The sequence below is a fragment of the Colossoma macropomum genome, unplaced genomic scaffold (genome assembly GCF_904425465.1).
Source record: "Colossoma macropomum unplaced genomic scaffold, Colossoma_macropomum, whole genome shotgun sequence".
Classification (NCBI taxonomy): domain Eukaryota; kingdom Metazoa; phylum Chordata; class Actinopteri; order Characiformes; family Serrasalmidae; genus Colossoma; species Colossoma macropomum.
In genome coordinates this window covers 12,571,599-12,593,130 of record NW_023494804.1, presented here as the reverse complement: position 1 = coordinate 12,593,130, position 21,532 = coordinate 12,571,599, and the positions used below count along the sequence as shown (strand labels likewise).

Here is a 21,532-nt window from a genome sequence, read left to right as displayed (position 1 = left end):
TAAATAACTAACTAGAAGAAATAAATGTCAATACATGTTAAAGTGGAGGTAATTTTTACAGGTCCTCCACTGCTTTCTCCCACAAAAGACCAACAGGACTGATCTAGGTTAAGGTTAGAACACCACCTAGTGGTCACTTGATGTCCCATTCACACAGCACTTGTGCTCAACCTCTCCAGATCTTTTAATGACATGATGTTTAGTCAGGGCTGCATGTGGTCAGCTGAAGTCAGCTGAATCAAGCTAACTCAATTAATATGAGGGCAATTCTGAATGCCTTGACTATGACAATGACCATAAGACAAAATATTTCAGTAGAAAAGTTTATTTTCATATTCAAGCTATAACCATCCAAAAACAAAGGCACATTGACATGATAAATCAACTATATTTTAATATTGTACATTTCTTATTCTGTACATTCAAGTACATGAGCAGTTCACTGAATATTTTGATGTTTATTTCACATGACTACTTTTCTTTCTGGCTGTGGATTAATTAATTAAGTAATTAATACTTCTGGTTTATGCCACAGGTAGCAACTGTTGTGCAGAGCACGAGTATGTAATACAATTATATTACGGCATAGTATATTCCAAGAACATTAACAATTACAGTTCCATGGTAAAGATTTATAGTTACTTATCTTTTTGTAAACAAGACTTGTCAACTTTAAAACTAACCTGTGTGTTTAGTAAAGTATGTACAGTTCTCTGTAGTTTAACATTGCTAGCGGTGTTAAAGTGATCTATAAAAAGTGCACTGTCTAGGAGAGAATAAAGTAATGGGAGAGAAATTAAAACAACAATGTGCATCTCCTGTTATTGAAACTTCTACCAGTATTTAAGTTAATCATTCACCTTTCTCAGCACTTCAGAGTCAGTATGCATTTCACAACAACCCCTGCATAAAACAGTACTTAAACATAGTTTGTAAATATCACCTGCACCGGGAACTGGGCGAAACATTTAAGTTTCACCTTACAGTAATAGTTTACCACAATTTTCCTTTTACCTTAAATTAGCATCAGGCAAACTGCAAGACTAAACACACATTTGCCTCAAACTGTGCAAAGTTGTTAGGTACAAAAGTACAGACAAAACTCAGGCTTCAGTATAGATGCTGCTACTGTTTTAGTTATGCAATATATTTTGGTCCACTTTTATAAATAACAGGATTTCACATAGAAGCATATCAGAAGCCACATAGGCAAGTCCATTTGAGATTACATAACTAGACATGGTTTTACGCAAATGTGTGATGAGGTAGGCATCCAGTTTGTATGATGTTAATTACTTGTTGGCTACATTTGCCTCATAGCCCCAGCAAAAATGCTTTGACTGACTTAGTTTGGGGAAAGGGAAAATTGTGTAAATAATATTTTGCGATGAACTTCTGTTGTAAGTGCTAGTATTTTTTGCTCTTGGTAAAGTTCTTCTACTTCACAAAACAAACAAACAAAAAAACAAGAACAAACCACAAGTTTTCCATGGTTTTGCTTAGAGATGAAGGAGCAGGGTAATACAGTACAATGGGAACAGACAGATTACTCTAGTCTTTGGAGTTGTGTAGCAGTGGAGTTCTTTCATTGTCCAAAGTGCTCGCGTCCACATCTGTGCAGGGCGGGCCAGTCCTCTTACTGTTTATCTATGAACATGGAGAGAAAAGGGTGAGGCTGTATTACATTCACATTGCAATGGTAAAAAACATGTTAAGACTTGCTTTTTCATATAGGGGATTTTTTTTAATGAAAAGAAATTTAAAAGGACAAAGGTTTGCACCTGTAAATGCATAAAAATTGATAAAACTGCAAAATGTGGAAATAAAAGGTAAGGTATACAGTGAATGGAAAATTATGTCATTATAATGTATAACCCTGCCCATCAGGATTCATTTCATTCATTAGCTTAACTTTATGCATTTTACAAATATTACATTTATAAATACTTAAATTCCCAGGTCACTTTATTAGGTGCAGCTGCCTTGTACCTACACTCATTGTCAATTATTTTAGGTCCACTTACTCTATAGGTGCACTTTGTAGTTTTACAATTACAGATTATAATCTGTTTCTCTGCATAATTCGCTAGCCTTTTATCAATGATCAGGACTGCCACAGGACCACTGCCATGCAGGTATTATTTGAGTGGTGGATAATTCCTTGACACTAACATGGTAGCAGCGTGTTAGCATGTGTGTTTGCTGCACAAAGTGTATCACACACAGCAGTGCTGCTGGAGTTTTTAACAAACACCATGTCACTGCTGGACTGAGACTAGTCCACCAATCAAAAATAAATCCAGACAACAGTGGTGGTTCTCTGGGGGTCCTAGCCACTGATGAACAGGGTAAAGAATAGGTAAAATTTTCCAGATAAACAGATTGCAATCTGAACCACAAAGTGCACCTACACTCACTGAACACTTTAATAGGAACACAATACTAATACTGGGTACGGCTTCCCTTTGCTCTCAAAACAGCCTCAATTCTTCATGGTATGATTCCACAAGGTGTAGGAAATATACCTTTAAGATTCATGTCTATTTTGACATGACTGCATCACGCAATTCCCCATTTGTCAGGCGTACTTTCATGCTGCAAATCTCCTGTTTTACTACATCCCAAAGTTATTCTAATGGATTCAGATCCGGTGACTGGGAAGGCCACTGACTTTTGCTTTGTGACATGGGGCATTATCTAGCATCATCATTATAATTTAATTATAATTTTATTATGATTTAAGATTTTTTTCATTCTCCTATAGAGTTACCGTTTTGGAAGTGCAAGATTTTCTTTTGACAGGTGTCGATATATTTTATATAATATAATGTGTGTGTGTGTATATATATATATATATTAAAATATATAATATATTAAATATATTTTATTTTAAGCTTTTATACAGACAGACATACACAGTGTCTGCTCTGTCATCAGGAAAAGGCTCACAAAACAAGCAATGGACACAAGATGTGACTGACAATAACACTTGCTACAATGAACTTCAACAGAACAGTGGAGCCAAAGTACACAATAAAGGTGCCAGAAAGGGTTAAGTGGTGCTATAGAAGAACCACTTTATGAGTGTGAAGAACCTTAAAAGGGCTTCATATATTTTTGAGTGTGAATACCCTTTTAGACGCTTCATATATTTTATTTTATAAACCTTTACATTATGTGGAGGTTCTTTAAACTTGCACAAGGGGTCATCACTCCTACACATCTCATTTACAAAAGCACCATCTGTTAAAAGGTTCTTCAGGGAACCAAAAGTGGTTCTTCTGTGCCACTGCACAAAGAACCCTTTCTGGCACTTTTACTTAGTTGTAGGTGCATCACCAGTGGACACAGAAGTAAAACTATAATGTGGGTTCACCTAATAAAAGTAGCCAGTAATATGTATTCCAAAAGGGATATCTTTGATTTGTATATCATTTAGATATAAATGTTTTCAGCAAAAAAAAAAAAAGTGAAATCTGAAATTGTTTTGCAATCCCAAAATAAAGATTACATTTACTTTTCAGCACGTATACTCATCGGCCACTTAATTAGAAACACCAACTTGTAGCTCCACCTTGCACGTGTACAGTTATGTAAATCACATATTAACCACACTTATAGCATTTCATCAGTTTCACAGTCTCTCTACAGAACCGCTCTTAGCTAGATTTTCCAGGCAGGAACACTGATGTAACTCCAGCTACACCACTGTGCCCGATACTCTTGTACCAGCACCACACACACTACCATGCCATTACCAAGTCAGTGTCAGTGGTGTGTTGAGAACAGTCTACAACTCAAATAATCTGGTCAACAGCAGTCCTGTAGTCAGAAGCTGACAATATTAATGGGGTAGACAAATTGCACAAGACAGCAGATCCGCTTCTGTCTGTATTTGTACATCTATAGTACTGTGCAAAACAACACTCATTTTTATATAATTTCTAGTCAAAACAGCCATTAAGTAAGTTATTTATTTATTTTTCAGTGTCAAGAAAAACTCAGAAGATTTAACAGATAATTTAAATGAAAACTACACAGAAGTCTCAACAACTCCGTATTTAGTGTCTCTACCCTTTACCTTTATTATAGCTTCCATTCTTTTCGGGAGACTTGTTTTCAGTTTTTCAAAGACACCTGCAGGGATATTTTTCCACCTCCAAAGTTCAGTCGTAGAAGTTGACTGCATTTTCTGCTTCTCTCAATCCAAGTAATCCCAAAGCACAAATTTGGACTCACCAAAAGAAAGGTGCTCTCTGATGTTTGCACAGTACAGAGTGTAACCCATCTGCTATCATGCACAATTGCTCAAAATAACCCCAAAAGACTCCCTTTGTCCAATGCATGTCCACTGTTTGCTGGGAGATGATTATGGTAAACTAGAGATCAGTGATCTTGGCTAACACAAGCAGTCTTGGTTCACTACAAGTTGATTGTTTCAGCCATTCTGCCCTTGAGATTGACAATTAACCCCGCAATATGCTGCAGGCCTCACCCTGTGAGCAAGTCAGTCAACATGGTAATTGTGAAGTCAGTCAGTGATGAGACAAAGAATGAAATGGTAAAACAGAGCAGTTGCAGTGACTAAATAACATACATCTGTGTGTTAACTGTTTCTTTGTGCAGCCTTAGGCCTCTTACAAGCAGCTAAAAATGGAAGAAGAGTTTGAAAAGGAGGCATATTTCAGCAAAAAAAAAAAAAACCCACCTGTATTTTTCATGCTATATTTTTCGCTCTGCCTCTCATTGGTACTTGAGTTGTGTTTTGTGTCTTTTACGCTTTCCTAAAAGAATAATCAGACCTGGTTTAAAAAACTGTTGGGAAGACATGCTTTTAAGTGGTCCTCCAACTGATTATTACAAAGATTGTAAAACTGTAAAATACAGTGGAAGGTAATTTTGTCTCACTCTTTGTTTAATTGTGTGGGTAATTAAAAGTTGTTACAAGACTTTCTACAAGAGTGCGGTTCTTACAGGAAGAGTGTGCTGAAGCATGCAAGGTGTGTAGACAGCGGAGGTGGAGATGAACAGAGGCATGCAGGTTGTTTAGATTATGCAGTGGTTAAATAACAGGAGAGTTTTGATCTACCTTTTGACTTAGTCAGACAAAAGAGGTATGAGGAATCACACTGACTTCACATATGATCACTGAGGACATTCACTGAAGAATAATCCGGTGAAATGGGCAAAGAATTTGTTTTTTAAATCAGCTTTTGAAAGATATAACTAGCTTAATTTAACATGAATCAGATTTGATCGACATTTAAAAAACATTGACTTAAATAAAAGCTGACCCCCTTGTCTTCTATGACTCCACATGCGCTCCTTTTCTTCTGTATCTGTAAAACATATTATGCAACCATTTCCCTGCTTTAGAATGAATTACAACATTTACCTGCAGTTGTGTAACATTGAGGGCAGAAACAAAAGTGAAAGTGAGTGGAAACGAAAGGGGATTAGGCATAACTTCTGGGCACCCCGGTCAAATAATGTTTTTTTGTTTTTTTTGTAAATGAAAAGTGTATTATATCCTCTGCAGAGAAAACACTTTTTTTGAATTTAAAAAAGAAAAAACACAAAACGTGGCCTTATGTGCATATGGCACATTTTATTTATGTTATGTTTTATTTTTTTCTAATGTTAAACTCAGCAAATAAATAGCAATTACATAGTAAATTTGCCAAAAAACATGATATTTAACTCTCTGTAGAGGAAGTGGTAACTTGTTTCACTTAGAAAATCCACAAAACAAAATGTAATTTGACCAGGGATTTTAAAAACCTTTGACTGTACCACAATAATATAAGAAGATACCAACTGATGCATCTGTGCAGTTAAATAAAGGGAATTCATGCAAGTGTTACATTTTGGGGAGGTGGGGCAAAAAAAAAAAAAATTATCACATGAGAACTTTCATTAGATCTTCCATTATAACTTACCTTAAAATACAAACACTTGACGTCATTATATGCAAATACAGTAGGGCTGGACTGATATGAAAATTTTGTGATCAATACTCATTTTAAGGAGCTTAAAATTTGGATAACCAAATGTATATCGGCAACATACATTCAAATATACCCTAATCTTCAAAAGTTTGGAATCACTTATATAAATGTTAATAATTTTTAATAGTATTTATATATAATAATAACTGATTCAATATGGACTCTGATTTGAAATATTACAACATATTTGCCAAAAGGCATTTATTGATGTTTCATTCAATATTTCAAGAACTCTGTGAACAAGAATTGAATGAAATAATAAATAATTATCGCCAAAAATCTATTTACAGAATTGTATGGCACATTTTTTGACTTTTTCTGACCATTTTTGAAATATGACAAATTCTGGACATTAATTGTTATTCGAACTTAATTCTTAATGTTCTACATGTTTCTCAGCCATTTTAGAATCTTCTATGGCCTTATTCATCATTCTGGACATATCTAAAATTTCTTCATTTTTGACGCTACACAGGTCTAGCATACATATTTTTGTAGTCAAAATGTTACAATATAACATCAATGCCAAGACATAAAACAAGTCTCTAAATATTGGCATTTTATCGATTGAACTTTCAACGATACTGATAAGGCCACTGGACCTTAAGATCAGTCAATATTACTGGCCAACCGATTTATCAATCAGGCCCCAAAATACAGCCAAGTACAATTTGGTCCTCCACAAATAACACAGCGAATGATGATAGTATGCAAAAAAATGATGTACCTTTTCACTCAGTATTAAAGCCACAGCTCCGATGATACACCCCAGTCCAAATCCAATGAAGATGTATTGCATATACTCCATTACCATGGGTAAAATCACCAGGTTCGTACGAAATGTGTTGAGTACAGGGCCGTCAATGTAGCCACTCTGAGAAAGAAGACAATTTGATAGTGTAATTCAGACATAATGATTCCAAAAAAATACATAAACAAATAATTAAATCAATTTAAAAAAAATAAAAAATCATGAAACATGTTTTACTGAAATGTGTTTCACTATCTTATGGGGTACATTTAATTTACACTGTGTCTCAAAAGGCTCTAGTCTGCACTTGCACCTTTTTTTGTTTGTCCTGAGGTCAACAAATGTCAAAATATGGCAAAAATGTAAATTATTTTCTTTCAGCAAAACAATACACACAACAAAAGCTCTTCATCAGATTCAAATCATACTAAAACATTTCATCTTTTACTTATGAACAAAAGTGCCCAAATTTTGTCTATGTGGGCCAAAGTGCATGTCCGTGGTGGGCTGAGGACCAAAAGGACAAAACAAAGCACAAATAAAGAAGCTTGGTATGTTTCAAATCAAGTTTTTAAAGATGTATTCTGTAACATAAAACTATATTTTATTATCTTAAAAATTCAGAAAAATTACAGAGTAAATTTTGTATCGTATAAAAAGATATTTTCTCATTGGGTGAGGAAACAGGGGGATAACTTTCTGGTGGGCCAATTCACACTTCCTCATGGGCCAACTCTGGCCAACCACCTTTTAGGGAATGTTTGTTTCAATGGTCTTGTTATCATCAGTGAGAACGGTAACTTAAAAGAGCTAAGGTGATTATCTTACGTGATTATCACATCATTTTGATTATCATGCTACAACTTACTTCTCCAAACCAAATCATTGGCATGACCACTTCAGCTATTTTGCCAGTTTCTCTAAAGAAAGAAAGAAAAAAAAAAAAGAGACATCACAGGTTTTAACCTAAACAGCTTCGCAAAACTACATACTCAGAGATAATATTTTATGTGTATATATTTATATATATATATATAGTTACAAAATAACCACAGTCAACCAGTCAACTGTACTTACGTTATTCCTGAGACCCGTTTCATAAGCAGATTCAACTGCAACTTGATAGAGACATTCATAGGCACTCCAGTCTCCTGTAAAGCAATAAAAGAAGTCATGAGCCTGCAGCTTGGAAGACATAATGCAGTACATTTAACTCCAGCAGATAAATTAGTTTAAACTTAAGATTAAGATTTGCCCTACCCAAAGGCTAATGACCCTAGGAAACACTTACACTATGAATGCTGGTGAGGCTCCCTCTACAAATACTAATAAGAGAAAAATGACTAAACAGAACTGATACATGGATGACTATGCTCTGGTTGTTCAGATGTACACTAACTCCTGAGGAAACTGTGGCAAAATGTACAAAAGTCATGTCTACATAACTCATACTCATACTAATACATTTACCCTTCTTAGAAATCACAGCATGACATCACTTGAGGTGAGCACTGTATGTTTATTAGCGCCACTGATTTGAAAGTCATTCACTAAAAGCTGATACTGCAGCTAAGAGGGGGACAAACTAATGCCTGGATACAAAGTGTATCTAGTCAACAGTGTTGTGTGCTAAAAACTGCTTTATGTTATGAACTTAACCTATGCTCATGGGCTGGACTAGTGCTATCAGTGAAAAGCACAGAATGTGATGATCAGGACAAAGGTGGCATTAGTAACTGTATGAAAAAAAATCTTACTGAATTCAAATTCACTAACCAGTAAACAAACACAATATATGCACTATATATTTACATATATACAGCGTGGCCTGTAAGTATACAGTGTTGAAATTGTATTGAGCAGTATGGGGTGGGGGGGCATATTTGTGTTGTGTCTTGAATGCTGGTCTGCCGATGAACTAGCATGACCATCTAAACTAGTAACTTTTCATAACCATCACAACCATCATTAACCAGCCAAGACTAGCATGGAATTTAAAACTTTTTGATGTGTTAAAACATTTTATGTAAAAAATCCTTTGGGTGGAAGCTATAGATTTAAAGCTATTGACAATTGACACCATCTGATGACAAATCAAACATAGGTTATATTCTATGAATGTCAACAAAATGTTTGTCGATATCTGAAATGTCACAAAAACAAATCGGAAACTTTTTTCTTCAGGAAAAAAATAATGCATTACACATTAGTGTCATCTCGCTGATGTCTCTTCAGATGTCTCTTATAAGAAACACAAACAGCATGGCGGAGAGGTACAGTTGGACTGAGGAAAAGATCAGAGCATTTTTAAAAAGAATATTGCCACTTTTTAGCTCTTACAGCAAGAGGTGTGCAGAAAAAGCCAAAGCCTTTCTAACTGGAAAATGCTTAAACTGTTACATAAACAGTGCCTGATGGTTTTCTGCAACAGCTTAGTTATTTGTTTCTGTCCCAGATGTCAGAGTCCTGCCGAGGAAACGTTTCTGCAGGGACTTCAGGGACTGTTTGGCTCATCATGGAGCTTGTGAGAAGAAATATTAATTGACTTAGGCTGAAATTACAAGCACATGTACAGTGAAAAGCGGGGAACATCTCGATCTAGATATTTTTCCAGAAGATGCCCCTAACGCTAACGAAAGACAGCATGCCAACATCCGAGTCATGGTTTCGCAATTCAGTAAGATCCAGTTTGGCCCCTTCCCTGCTAATCAGAACTTATAAAGTGGATGGCTATCTTATCATGCAGTTATCTGTGTGGCAAAAGGCTCTCTGATATAAACAAACCATGTAGTCTACTGTGTGTCAGTCACTTCGAAACATCACACAAACAATCCAATTGCATTATAATATTCTATTCAACATGCAGCTCTTCTTCCTGCAGATAGTGCAAGGCAAAGGGTCCAGTTAACAATTATAATCTTACAGGTTTTAGTTATTTATTGGCCATATTAAAACCAACAGCTATGAAAACATTTTAGCTGATTCAACAGACTGGAATCAGAAGAGCAAAGTTTACAACATTACCCAATGAAATCTATGGAATCTTCAGAGCTGTGAATTTGTTTATAATGGACCACATGTTTTCGGAGGGCCCTCAAAACACCATAAATGTCATGATAACCGTAATCAAGCCATGGTACTCAGGGCAATTTCCAATTAGCTTATCAGATGTCCTCACTGTTTATTGCAGGCACTTCTCAGTAAAGCATTAACATTATCATACGACTGTAAAATCAAAACCGTTGACGCACACGGAGGAGTAACACCACTGCTCAATCTTTAGAGCCCAAGTTAGGCCATTAAAATAATATGAGGGACAACATAGTTAAAGTCACTGAAGACATAATACACAGTAAATCACGACTGTCAGCTTTTCTCTCTTATTGGAGCAAGTCTATAAGGTAAACTATTTAAAAAAACAAAAAGGGATATTTATGCAACACATGTAGATAACACAGGTGAAGCCTACATTTACAGCCAATTTTAAAGATAAAGCAGTTACAACTTAAGATCTCAAAAGCCATAACTCCATTGCAACTAACCTTGAGTGATAAAGCCCTACTCTTTCATCCAAGTGGTGAAGGGAAAGGTTATTGAAGCTGCATTCTACAGGCCTTTCTCCTCATGTGTAAAAAAAAATGCAACATGAACATACATGCTCCACAGATTGTTCAATCACCCAGATATTCATTTGTATAGCAGCCAGGTTAAAGAAAACCTGGTGAGTAAGTGCAATACAAGGTGTAAATTGGCAACAGTGTAAATGGCTACAGGAGCTGTTGTATACAGCTTTGGTTTTGTCATTGATTTTTTAATGAGAGGGCTCTATATACAATACAGGTACAGGTCCATTTGGAAGCTGTAAAGATTCTGTTTGTGACTTATTGTTATTCGCTGTCTCACTTTTTGTACTTACTTATTTTTTGGTAATACCCAAAAATGTACTGTTTTGTAATTTTCACTGTTGTCTCTATAACACAAATGTTTGTTGAAGGGATAAATGACAAGCCATTTTCTTAGAAGACATAAAAAATAAATTATCAAATCAAACTATGAATCCACAATCGAACAGAGGTGGACTCTTCAAACAAATAGCTGTGCAAATTGGTAGCTATTAACTTACTAAGCAAGATATTTGTTTTGCCCATTCAGAGTCGGCACTGTAAAGCTGCTTTGCGACAACAGCTATTGTAAAAATCCCTATATAAATAAACCTCGACTTGACTTAGCAGCTGTATGAATCCTCTAGGGAGAAGTAATAAGTAATATGTAACTGCTGCTCCATTTAAGGTGGGATAGAAAATTCTAACAAGAAGCTGACTAACTTTATCTTCGCATTTTACCCTTGCTATAGTAACTAATGCATTTGGGTGATGTCTTTTCAAATGCATATTTAAGGTATTCATTCAATCTACCACTCTCTGCACATCATTGTTGTACTCATCATTGTTGAGAAACCTTACCATTCACAGTGCATAAGAAATGAATACTAGCATGCATGTTGTGACACCCCTACTAAACTGTGGTTAAAATCCTATCAGGTAACAATCCATATGCAAGTCCAATGAAATGACGAGATGTAAACTGGAGGTCTTTTAAAATTACTGTTGCTCTGATTTTTGCTTATTTTAAGAGCCTAAAAATCAAGGGGATATCGTTGCATCACATGAATTAATAGAATTCTTCTTACAGGGTGTATGTCAATGAAGAGCCCATGGTCCTCCTCATTAGGGCTAAGTCCCGTGACCGTCTCCAACAGAGCAGGGTCAGCATTGTAGAAGTGAGGGTGCGAGATGAACACAGGAGATTCTAGGAGGAAGAGCAAAAATTTCTTACACTGGTTATTTTGCTTGGTTGCAAGGATTTTTCATTATTCTGTGAAAATACAACAAGAGAAAAGAATTTGAATTGATATGTACAGTTTAGACTTTTTAATTTCTTTTATACATCAAATTGTATTGCTTTATAAAAAAAAATACCAAGACCAATAGAGTGATGAACTATTTGCATCACTATTTAGGGCAGTTTAGTTGACGACAAAACTAAAGCTGCAGTGGATTTAGAATTTGTGTGTGAATTGTACATAATCGTATGACTGCTAGAAACGGCCTTATTTCCAAGTACTATGCAACATTAAAAAACCCACAAACTGCTAATAAAAGGAGATTGTGGGGTTTAAGATGGTTATATAAAGCATAAAGAAATGTAGAGGGATATGCACAGGTACTGGAGTATTCAGTTAACTGTTTGAGGTACATTATTTAAATCCTCAAATCACTAATGAGGAATTTATTATGTTTCATCACGGGTAGATGGAGAAATTATACAAACATTTCAGTGATATAATTTTTAACGGAAGTGCAAAACGTTAGTTTTGCTCACGTTCATGGGTAAACTTTGCAAAAAAGTCCCTTAATATTGGAGCCAAGGTCGCGACTAAGAAGGCTTTAAAATTATTCCTCCGTGTGATGTGTGATGCTACATTTTTGTGCAACTCCACTCCGTGCCTCATAGCGGGACGCGACTGTTCTGCGGAATATTTCTGCTGCTGGAATTTTCCATCATGGCTCTGGTTTGCTATCATTCTTCTATCACCAACATGAAAATGCAGCATCAAATACAGCTCTACATTACCTGCAGTCACAATACATTTCTTCTTTTTCAGCATTGCTTGTTTGTCTTTTCCACAGTTAAGCATATAACTATTCATGAATTCTTACAGAAACTCAAACATCAACATTTTTAGAACGCACATCTCTAATGTGTATAGCATATCAGTACAAGGAAACTCACTGTGCCTGCAGGTGCTAACATTGAGAAGACCCGACTGTCTGCATGGGCAGAAGCCTTCATTTGGAGGGTAATCTGAGCCGTTGGCAAAAAGAGTCCTTGGGGCCACAAAACGGTACACAGGAATTCCTTTCATCATCCCTGGCCTTTGGTAAACCAGTTCCATTGACCTGAAAACCATGTTAGTAATTTTACTGTACTTGTCAAGCAAACAACACTGTAAAAGCATTGCTATATTATCCTAATAGAGGCTTCACAAATCAAGAGATGGCTAAAAGCAGCACAACATTTATGCTGTCAATGGTCACCAACCCTGGCCCTAGAGATCTACTTTCCTGCAGAGTTTGGTTCCAAACTGCATCCAACATGCTGCCCCCTCCCCATCCCTAACATTAATGCATCTGATCCAGCCAGTGACTAGTGAAGAAGTTCATTAGCTAGAGCAGGTGTGGCAGATTGTTGCTGGGACTGCTCAGGGGGTTAGATATCTAGGACCATCTGGTTATCTGGTGATCACTGGTCTACATTAATCAATTTGACAGACATAAATTAGCTTTTTAATAAATTAATTTTCATATATCCAAAGTTATTATAAATTTAGCTTGAAATCTAGTGGAAACATGGCAAGAGATGTGCTCAGTGCTAATTCTGACCATATTTCTGCATCACAAACAGGTACCCCATGTACCATCTGACTCCCACCACAATAAACTAAATCACAGATTATTAATTCTCTTATTAAACTCCTTGTAATTCATTATTCAGAATAAAAAACTGACTGTCCAAAGGTCATTACAGAAAGACATCTTGAATTCATATCTAATCAGATTAAACAACCATATATGACTGAGACAATATAGCCTGCTGTGCGAAAGGTTCCACCCAGCAGGATATCATCTGTATGGAAACAGTACCTGCAGGCATCCGGGCTGTAAAATGGCAAAGTGGATTCTGTGGTCATAAATGGAGGCCACATCTGACCTGCTGTTCCATTGATCATGTTGCACTGCTCGGAATTCCAGTAGTTCACCTGGTTCAGGCGCAAAAAGCAAAATATGAATTTTTGAGTAGAAAAATGGATTAGTCTGTGAGTAACATGACAAATACTGTCAGCTGCTGCAGACCCGATGCTTTAAACTCACATTCTTCATTCCATTCCAAGAATCCACTTTGTGAACTTTCCTGATGTCATCTTGACCAGTAAAGACAGTAAACAGTCCAGTGTTTGAGTTGTTAAACTATAATTAGAAAAAGATATAGATACAAACTATGTGACATAAAGGATTACTACATTAGCTTTATAGCATTAAAATACTATGTTATGCATTTGGATAGACATAAAATAGATACAGTACATCAACACTTCAACCTTTTCTCATCACACACCAAATGCTAAGGGATTCATCATGACTGATTACTCAACTAATTGCACATCATTCAAAAACCAACCTCAGCGAAGAGTCCAAATTTCCCTTTGATTGGAAGCATGCCAGGGAAGTAGCTGTTGAGGAAGTCCACCAACTTGCTGTCATAGCCCCACATGAGCTCACCAACTGTTTTAGTCAGGAAGGCACTTTCTTTAAAAGATCTGAAAGCAGCACTTATCACCACCCGCACTGGAAAGGGCATGTTCTCCATCATCACTGACGCTCCCTAAAAGCCAGATAATCAAAAAAAGTTAAAGGAATGGTTTGGGGGATCTCGCCGAATTAATTTAATTAAGGCCTGGAGACATCAACTAGCATAAAGCAAACAGGAGAAGTAAGAGTGTGATAACTAGCTCATGCAAGGTTTCATTCACTGTTAGCCACTCAGCATTTTAGAGTGAAGCATTTTTTGAAGCATAAATCATAAGCCCAGCACATAAGCATGTTTTAGTCTTTTTTAAACATTGTACAATACACAGTGTTCAATGTCTTACCAGCACCAACATATTTGGAATGGTGACCACATCAGATTCATTGCCTGCAGACATGCTCTCCTCAAAGAAATATTGCCGATATTCTTGATAAGACACTGTTTTGTTGTCGTGGAATGTGATATTATCCTTCCATCGCTTCTCACTGAAAGAAAACAAAACGGAAAGAATTGGTGAGTTGAAAACTTTTTTTCAACCTAATATCCATCAGCCCTATCTGTATTGCATGGTCAGTTGCCAAAGACATATTACATATTAAAGAAATATTACTTTAAATCTAAGGTTCAACATCAATATGTCACTGTTTTCAGATAGTCAGCTTTAGCAAATGGAAGTGCTTCAAATACCAGGTCAGCATTAATGTATTTTTAGAAAGCAATGAGATAACTATGCAGATAGGCACGAGTTTGCAACCCCTCTAGATTGCAAAAGCTGCACACATGATTTGAGTATTATGAGAGGTAAAGGGGGCTTCCTCAAATGTAGGTCACATGATTGTTATCCAAAACAGGAAACCACAATGGAGCTGTAGGGAAAAGGCAATGGACCTTATCCTTGAAAGCATCTGACTTCACACGTGCTAAGTGACCACAGTCGAAACAAGAAGCAGATTTAGAAAAAAAAATAATAATTTGGGGTTTTGAGTGAATACTCAATGTAACAGTATATTATGTAATAGCTTTCAAAATGTAAATAAGAGTATATATTTGTCTCACTTTATCTGTTTGCATGTGGGGCTCACTGGGGGATTTTGTAGTGACTATTTTCCATTCCCTAAAATAAAGAGACTAGGGCTGTCATAATTATTCAATTGAATTTGATTACTGGATTAAAATAAAATATGACTGATTAAAAATGATCTTTTGCGTATTTTAAATTGACTTTCCTCTCTCTCACACAGCACCAATGGACACACCTATCAGCACATTTTCTGAAGAATAAAATACTAGTTTTTGTTAATGAGGTGTTTGTCCAGTGTATTATATAAGGAACAAAAATCAACATCAAAAATAACAACAAAAAACTGATATACAGATGCTTCCACACACTGTCCCATGATGTGCACTGCCTCAGGACAAGATTAAGCCAAAAGTTTATGGTTTAAAAATTTGGGCTTGATGACTGTGCAAGAAGAATGCGTTTCAAAAGAAAAGTCAGAGAAAAAAGCCTGTCAATGATTTTAGATATATCTTCCTCCACTAAAATTGAACAATGGCTTATCTTGTAAACATGCATAACAATTAGGGGTGGGAATCTCTAGGCACCTCACGATTCAGAGGGCTGCGATGCGATTATAAAACGATTATCGATGCATCTTTTTTTTTTCTATACAGGACTTATTTTCTTACTGTGCCAGGACTTGGTACGTTTAAAGCAAAGTATTTGTAATGATCTATAATGCATTTACGTCCAATATCTTTTATTAATAAATCAAATGGAAGTGATGTGGCAAGTGAACTAGACGGCTCTCATTCACTGCTATTGCTTGGAGCACATGAGACGCTGCTGCCACTCATCTGCGAGAAAATGCGCGGTGAAATAAGATCCAGTGGTAATGGATGTCCATGCAGCACGTTACAGCCAGCCTGCCCGTTTTCGTTAGTGATTTTATAACTTAGGTTTTGGTCTCGTTGTAGAGAAAGGTGGGGGGATTGCTGTGTCAGTAAAATATCTTCGGGACGTGTGCAACATAGCGCGAAAGCCCGGTTTCGCAACGACTGAGAACTGGCAGACTGCAGGTCACCTAGCAACGATGCGTTATTCGCATTTATAAGCGCTGCTGTTGGTTTACTTGCAAGCTAAATCTGCAACGAGAGACTATCAAACAATAAAAAGTTGCGAAGATGAAGTCGCTTCTCTTTCAAATTTTCCCGTTCCACCTTAAATGGTGCCGCATTTACATTCGGCACCTCAGTCACAATTTAAGGTGGAACAGGAAAATTCGAACGACAAGCTGGAGCGACTTAAAGAAGCGAATTCAGCCTCGGAAAACAGGCGAACTTTGAGAGACAAGAAACTAATCTACTTTGGAGGAAAAGTTTTCTGGCGGAGATGGGAGGAAAGCGGCTATAGTTAAAGCTTAAAGCAGAGCAAAGTAAATCCGCGTTTTCGTTTATATTTTAACCTAAATTATAGCAGGACATTAACACATACTGGACATAAATGTTGTGGCTGCCAAGGTGGTTTGATTTTTGTTGAAAGGCCAACATGTCTCTTCTTAACATGTGGGTTGTGACTCCTGACCTAACCTGGCTTTTGATGCAGAGGGAGCCGGTGTTGTATACGATTCAGTTCCTCCTGGAAATCATGTTCCCTTTGAGAAATCAGGTCCTCGGGCACGCGCACTCAGGAAACAAAAACCAACGCCAGGCAACGCTGGAACTACGGGAAGCGAAAGGGTCCAAAAAGCGTGTTTCCACCGGCGGAGAGCAATACGAAAAGTATTTCCCAGTAAAATGCTTCCAAAATCGGCCTTTTGTACGATTTATTTCTGTTCACTGTGATATAACATTATTTCTGAAATGTCAGTGCTGTGTTTGTTGTGTTTATTAACCGCCGCTCGTGAAAATAAAAAATATAGTCATCACGATAGTCTCATGGTTACTGTTATTAAGAACGTCACGTTTTGTTGCACTATATAACACAAACATAACACAACTCAGTATGTTTATGTGGTACAGACTTCACCATGCTGCAAACTGTGTAAACAATAGGACCATATGTAGACGAGTGAATAGTCTCATCCAAATGTGTTCCCCCTACCAAATATAACTCAAGACGTATCTGTTATAAAAACTAATATACGGACTCTATTATTCTCCTAATTTAGTGTTACGCCAGGGTGATTGCTGTGGAGCAGAGGTTTTTTTTTTCTTTTGGGAAATACTTTTACAATACAAATACTTTACAATAGTATGAACATGAGTATTAATATAAATATGAATATAACGTTTCGATTTTCTATTTTCCCTCAAATACATGAGTTTTGCACTTTGTCCACTACTATTTTTATTACATTGAAAAAGCAGACACCTTTTCTTTTTGTTTTACACAGATTGCGTGTGATAAATGTGAAAGATTCCACACAGTCTGCGTCAATAACCCTGAACTAGAGGGACAGTATACATGCAGAGCATGTGCATGTGTGTAATTTCTGTAGATTTTTGTTAATCAATGATTTCCTTTGTGTTATTTTTTTTCTTGAGTGTCACTTTTTTCCTTTAAAGTGTTATTTTCAACATTGGTTTTGTACAAGTATTGTTAACAAACAAAAATGTGGAACAAATAAAATTGCAAATAAAATGATGGAAAACTTTGCTAAATACTATGATTTTTGTTGCGTGAAGGAATTTTGTTCTGTCTTTAATAAAACAATCATTCTGTGTTTTTCCAGGTCATTTAAGGTCATACATATGTTTGAATCAGTGTTTTCCATCATATTACAAAAAAGCAATCAGTTACATTAGAGTCAACTGTTTGGAAGTACTCCTTTTATACTGAAACACTGAATCATCAGTGCCAGAACAATAATATTTGTGTTACATTGGTAAACAAGCAATGTCTGTCATATACATGCTGTTTACAAAGCCCCTCTGACCTATAATGGAGTAAAATTTTAGGTATTTCAAGGCTGTGTTTGTGAATGGTGAGAGATATAGATGAGGCATTTGTCCCTTTCGAAATTGATTCCCCTTACTAAACCCTTTGTGTGTAGGTTCTCTAAATAATTGGTGTAGCATGGCTTAGTTTGACCATAAGTATTTCATCACTATGGTTGGTGTTAAGGAGACCCCTTCCCTGAGCTTTATTTGCTGGAACAGCTGTGGGCAAGGCATTTAATTAATTCAAAGTGTATTTCCCAAAAGAAAAAAAAACCTCTGCTCCACAGCAATCACCCTGGCGTAACACTAAATTAGGAGAATAATAGAGTCCGTATATTAGTTTTTATAACAGATACTTCTTGAGTTATATTTGGTAGGGGGAACACATTTGGATGAGACTATTCACTCGTCTACATATGGTCCTATTGTTTACACAGTTTTTATATTATATATATATATATATATATATATATATATATATATATATATATATATATATATATATATATATATACTATACACACATACATACATACATATATATATATATATATATATATATATATATATATATATATATATATATATATATATATACACACACACACACACACACACACACACACACACACCACACACAGCCAGTATGCTGCATTCTGCCCCTCAGAGGCCAAATATTTCCCATTATTTAAGAATTCCTATTCCTAAAGCTGTCACTATAGCTCCTACAACATCTGAGTTTTTGGCATGGCAAATACCTATTATGCATGATGGACAAAAAAAATGAAATGGTGATAAAAGGGGTTAATTTTTCTAAACACTAAATGTTGCAGATACATGTGTGAGTACATACATTGATTCTAATATAATGCTAATATTCTATAGGTTTCAAACAATTTGTAGGAAACTGTAAAAATTAAGCAAATTTTCAGTGATCAACAGCTCTTAGATGACGCCATAATTTGAAAAAAAGTTGTAAAATGTTATTAATAAATGAAAACAATGTACAAATAAAATTCTCATAAATATATTGTAAAATTAATATCATCAATGCTTTATACTCAAAAATCAGTGACCTAATGGTTATTCATAGTAATTTCCTTACTTTAACTTTTACAATGTTACAACTTCTCATTGTTCTCAACATACTTTAAATTGTGAATAAACTAACGGCTTACATTTTGGTATCTAGTTGATAACATTTCAGTCTACATAGTATAAGCTGTTATTGATGAACAATTCTAAATATGACAAGTGATTCCAAACTTTAAAAGGTGCTGTACATTTTCAGAAAGGATGAGTGCACAATGACAAAATTGATCACACAACCATTTTCACATTGCAAAATTGTCTTGCAATATAAAAAAAGTCAGATTCCAGCTTATGCAAAATACCAATGAAATTTTAATTTGTGCACCCCCAACAGAGCCAGATCTCTTTCACAGCTTAAATGCACAAAAACCAGGACCATCCCAGGTATTAGTAACAGAACACTTGATAAAAGTCATGCCACACACCTGTACACATATGGACCTCTTTGCTCAACCATGGGCTTCTCTCCTGCCAGTATCTCATCAGGGTTGAGGACATTGAAGAAATAAATGGACATGAAGAACGGTACAGGAATGTCCTTCCACATAGTATAGGAGAGTTCATTTTTGGGATTGATTTCTACATTCTGTGAGACACACAGCAGTACATGAGAGATATATATGAAACATTTTTTCAGATAACTAAGCTGTGCCAATTTGATGTTATCAAGGTGACTGACAAATCTCAGTGAATAGCCCAAGACACGATTAAACGTTTGCTGCCATGACAAATTCTGAAAGGACAAACAAAAAATACAAAAACAAATCATTATATTACTAAACACACAAACACACACACACACACACACACACACACACACACATAAATATATATAAAAAATATACTACACACGCGCACACACACACATATCAGTGCGTTCAGTTGGACACAACACATTTTGGGTTACTTTTAACAGAGAATGTGTTAAATCAGAAAACAGTATGACAGAAAAGGTTAAAATGGGTAACACAAGTTAGCGTTTTGGTAGTCTGTCATGAACACCGCGATAATAAATGCAACACACGTGTTCAGTCTAAGACCTGATCTGACCAACACTTTATAAAGTAAAACTTAGTTACACTTTACAAAGAAACAGATTTAACAAGGTGACGTCCGTTGTGCCATGGTCTAGACTGTTTTCAATGCTACCCTAACATCTGCAAGGTATGAGCGTCTAAAAGAATACAGATTAAAGCTGTACACTGTGTCACAGTCTCAGTCTTTTGCAACCAACTTACCTTCACTATTTGATCGTCGATAATAATCGGACCCACGAACACGAGAACAGTCCCAAAAACAACTGCAAAAATCCCTACGACTAAAAGTCCTATCGCTATTTTAGACTTCGATATGGCCATAGCTGACCAATGCAGAAACCACAAGTTGAATGTAGGGATTGAAGTCTCTTCAAAACGTTGCACTTGCTGGCAAACGGCTAGGTAAGCTCCCTGATCGATGGACTCCTAGTTTACAGGCAACAAAACTAAACTGACTGCATGCGGCTAAATCTACTTGCTTCCCCAAAATACTATCGTGTTAAGTTCAGAGAACACTACAGCATTCGAACATGCAACTTTCAAAACTCTGACCGGCTAACATTGCCCTTTTTAAAGGGAGCTTATGACATTGTACGTTAGGAGGCATGTTTATTATGACATAGCCCCTCCTTTAAACCACGGATTTCTGGGAATTGTAGTTAAAGGTACAAGGCTTCGTTTCGGGCAGCAGTAGAGCCTGGACAATCGGTTTTTGACCTATGTATATCTGCTGCAAATCAATATGGGTCACACAAAAGAGCTTTATGTTAAAAAAGACAACAAATACCCTAAGGCAATTGTGTGGATTTTTAAGAACCATTCTATGTAGGTGAAGCAGTATAATGCATTTGTATTGATATTGTAAATGGGTTATTTCTAAAAATGATGAATTAATACAAAACTTTGTCTTTCTTCTTGGAGAGAGTGAGGGACAAGCTGCACCACATAGATGGATCTCTCCCTGTTTATGAAACAATAAGTATATCTATCTTTACTTAGTCATTTTGCGACTAATATACCCACAAAACTTAACAAGGTGGGATTTATTAGTGCAAGTCAATCCCCATTTGGGAGTTTTTTTCTTTGCTTTTTTCGTCCTCCACTATTTAAAGATTTACATCATGACGCAAGGACAAGGATGAAGCAATATACAAGGATTGTATATTTGCCCATTTGATGTCTAGTGTCATGTTACACATGCATAAAACACACTGTTATACATGGATAAAAGATATGTGTGTCTTACTGATGGTTTGAGTAGGTGGTGAATCAAGATATTAAGATCCACCTAAAAGACATCTCCCAGTATAGGCAGCCATAAGCATTCACTTTTC

General features: G+C 36.1%; 1 protein-coding gene across 3 annotated transcripts; it reads right to left on the bottom strand.

Moving 5' to 3' along the window:
* Positions 1–307: 307 nt before the first annotated feature.
* On the bottom strand, positions 308–20,791 carry scarb1 (scavenger receptor class B, member 1). Of its 3 annotated transcripts, XM_036594390.1 has the most exons (14): positions 20,400–20,788; positions 19,587–19,747; positions 14,471–14,612; positions 13,999–14,202; positions 13,692–13,787; positions 13,464–13,579; positions 12,553–12,719; positions 11,450–11,568; positions 7,837–7,910; positions 7,628–7,679; positions 6,736–6,882; positions 5,295–5,339; positions 4,709–4,784; positions 1,506–1,647 (listed from the first exon to the last, which is right to left on the bottom strand). In XM_036594390.1, exons 1-14 carry the CDS (start codon positions 20,517–20,519, stop codon positions 1,637–1,639), a joined length of 1,530 nt encoding a protein of 509 aa, XP_036450283.1. In that variant the 5' UTR covers positions 20,520–20,788; the 3' UTR covers positions 1,506–1,636. The 3 variants fall into 3 exon arrangements, with proteins under 3 accessions (XP_036450282.1, XP_036450284.1, XP_036450283.1); XM_036594389.1 differs by lacking the exon at positions 4,709–4,784 and having other exon boundaries at positions 308–1,647; positions 20,400–20,791; XM_036594391.1 differs by lacking the exons at positions 4,709–4,784; positions 5,295–5,339 and having other exon boundaries at positions 308–1,647; positions 20,400–20,790.
* Positions 20,792–21,532: the final 741 nt, after the last annotated feature.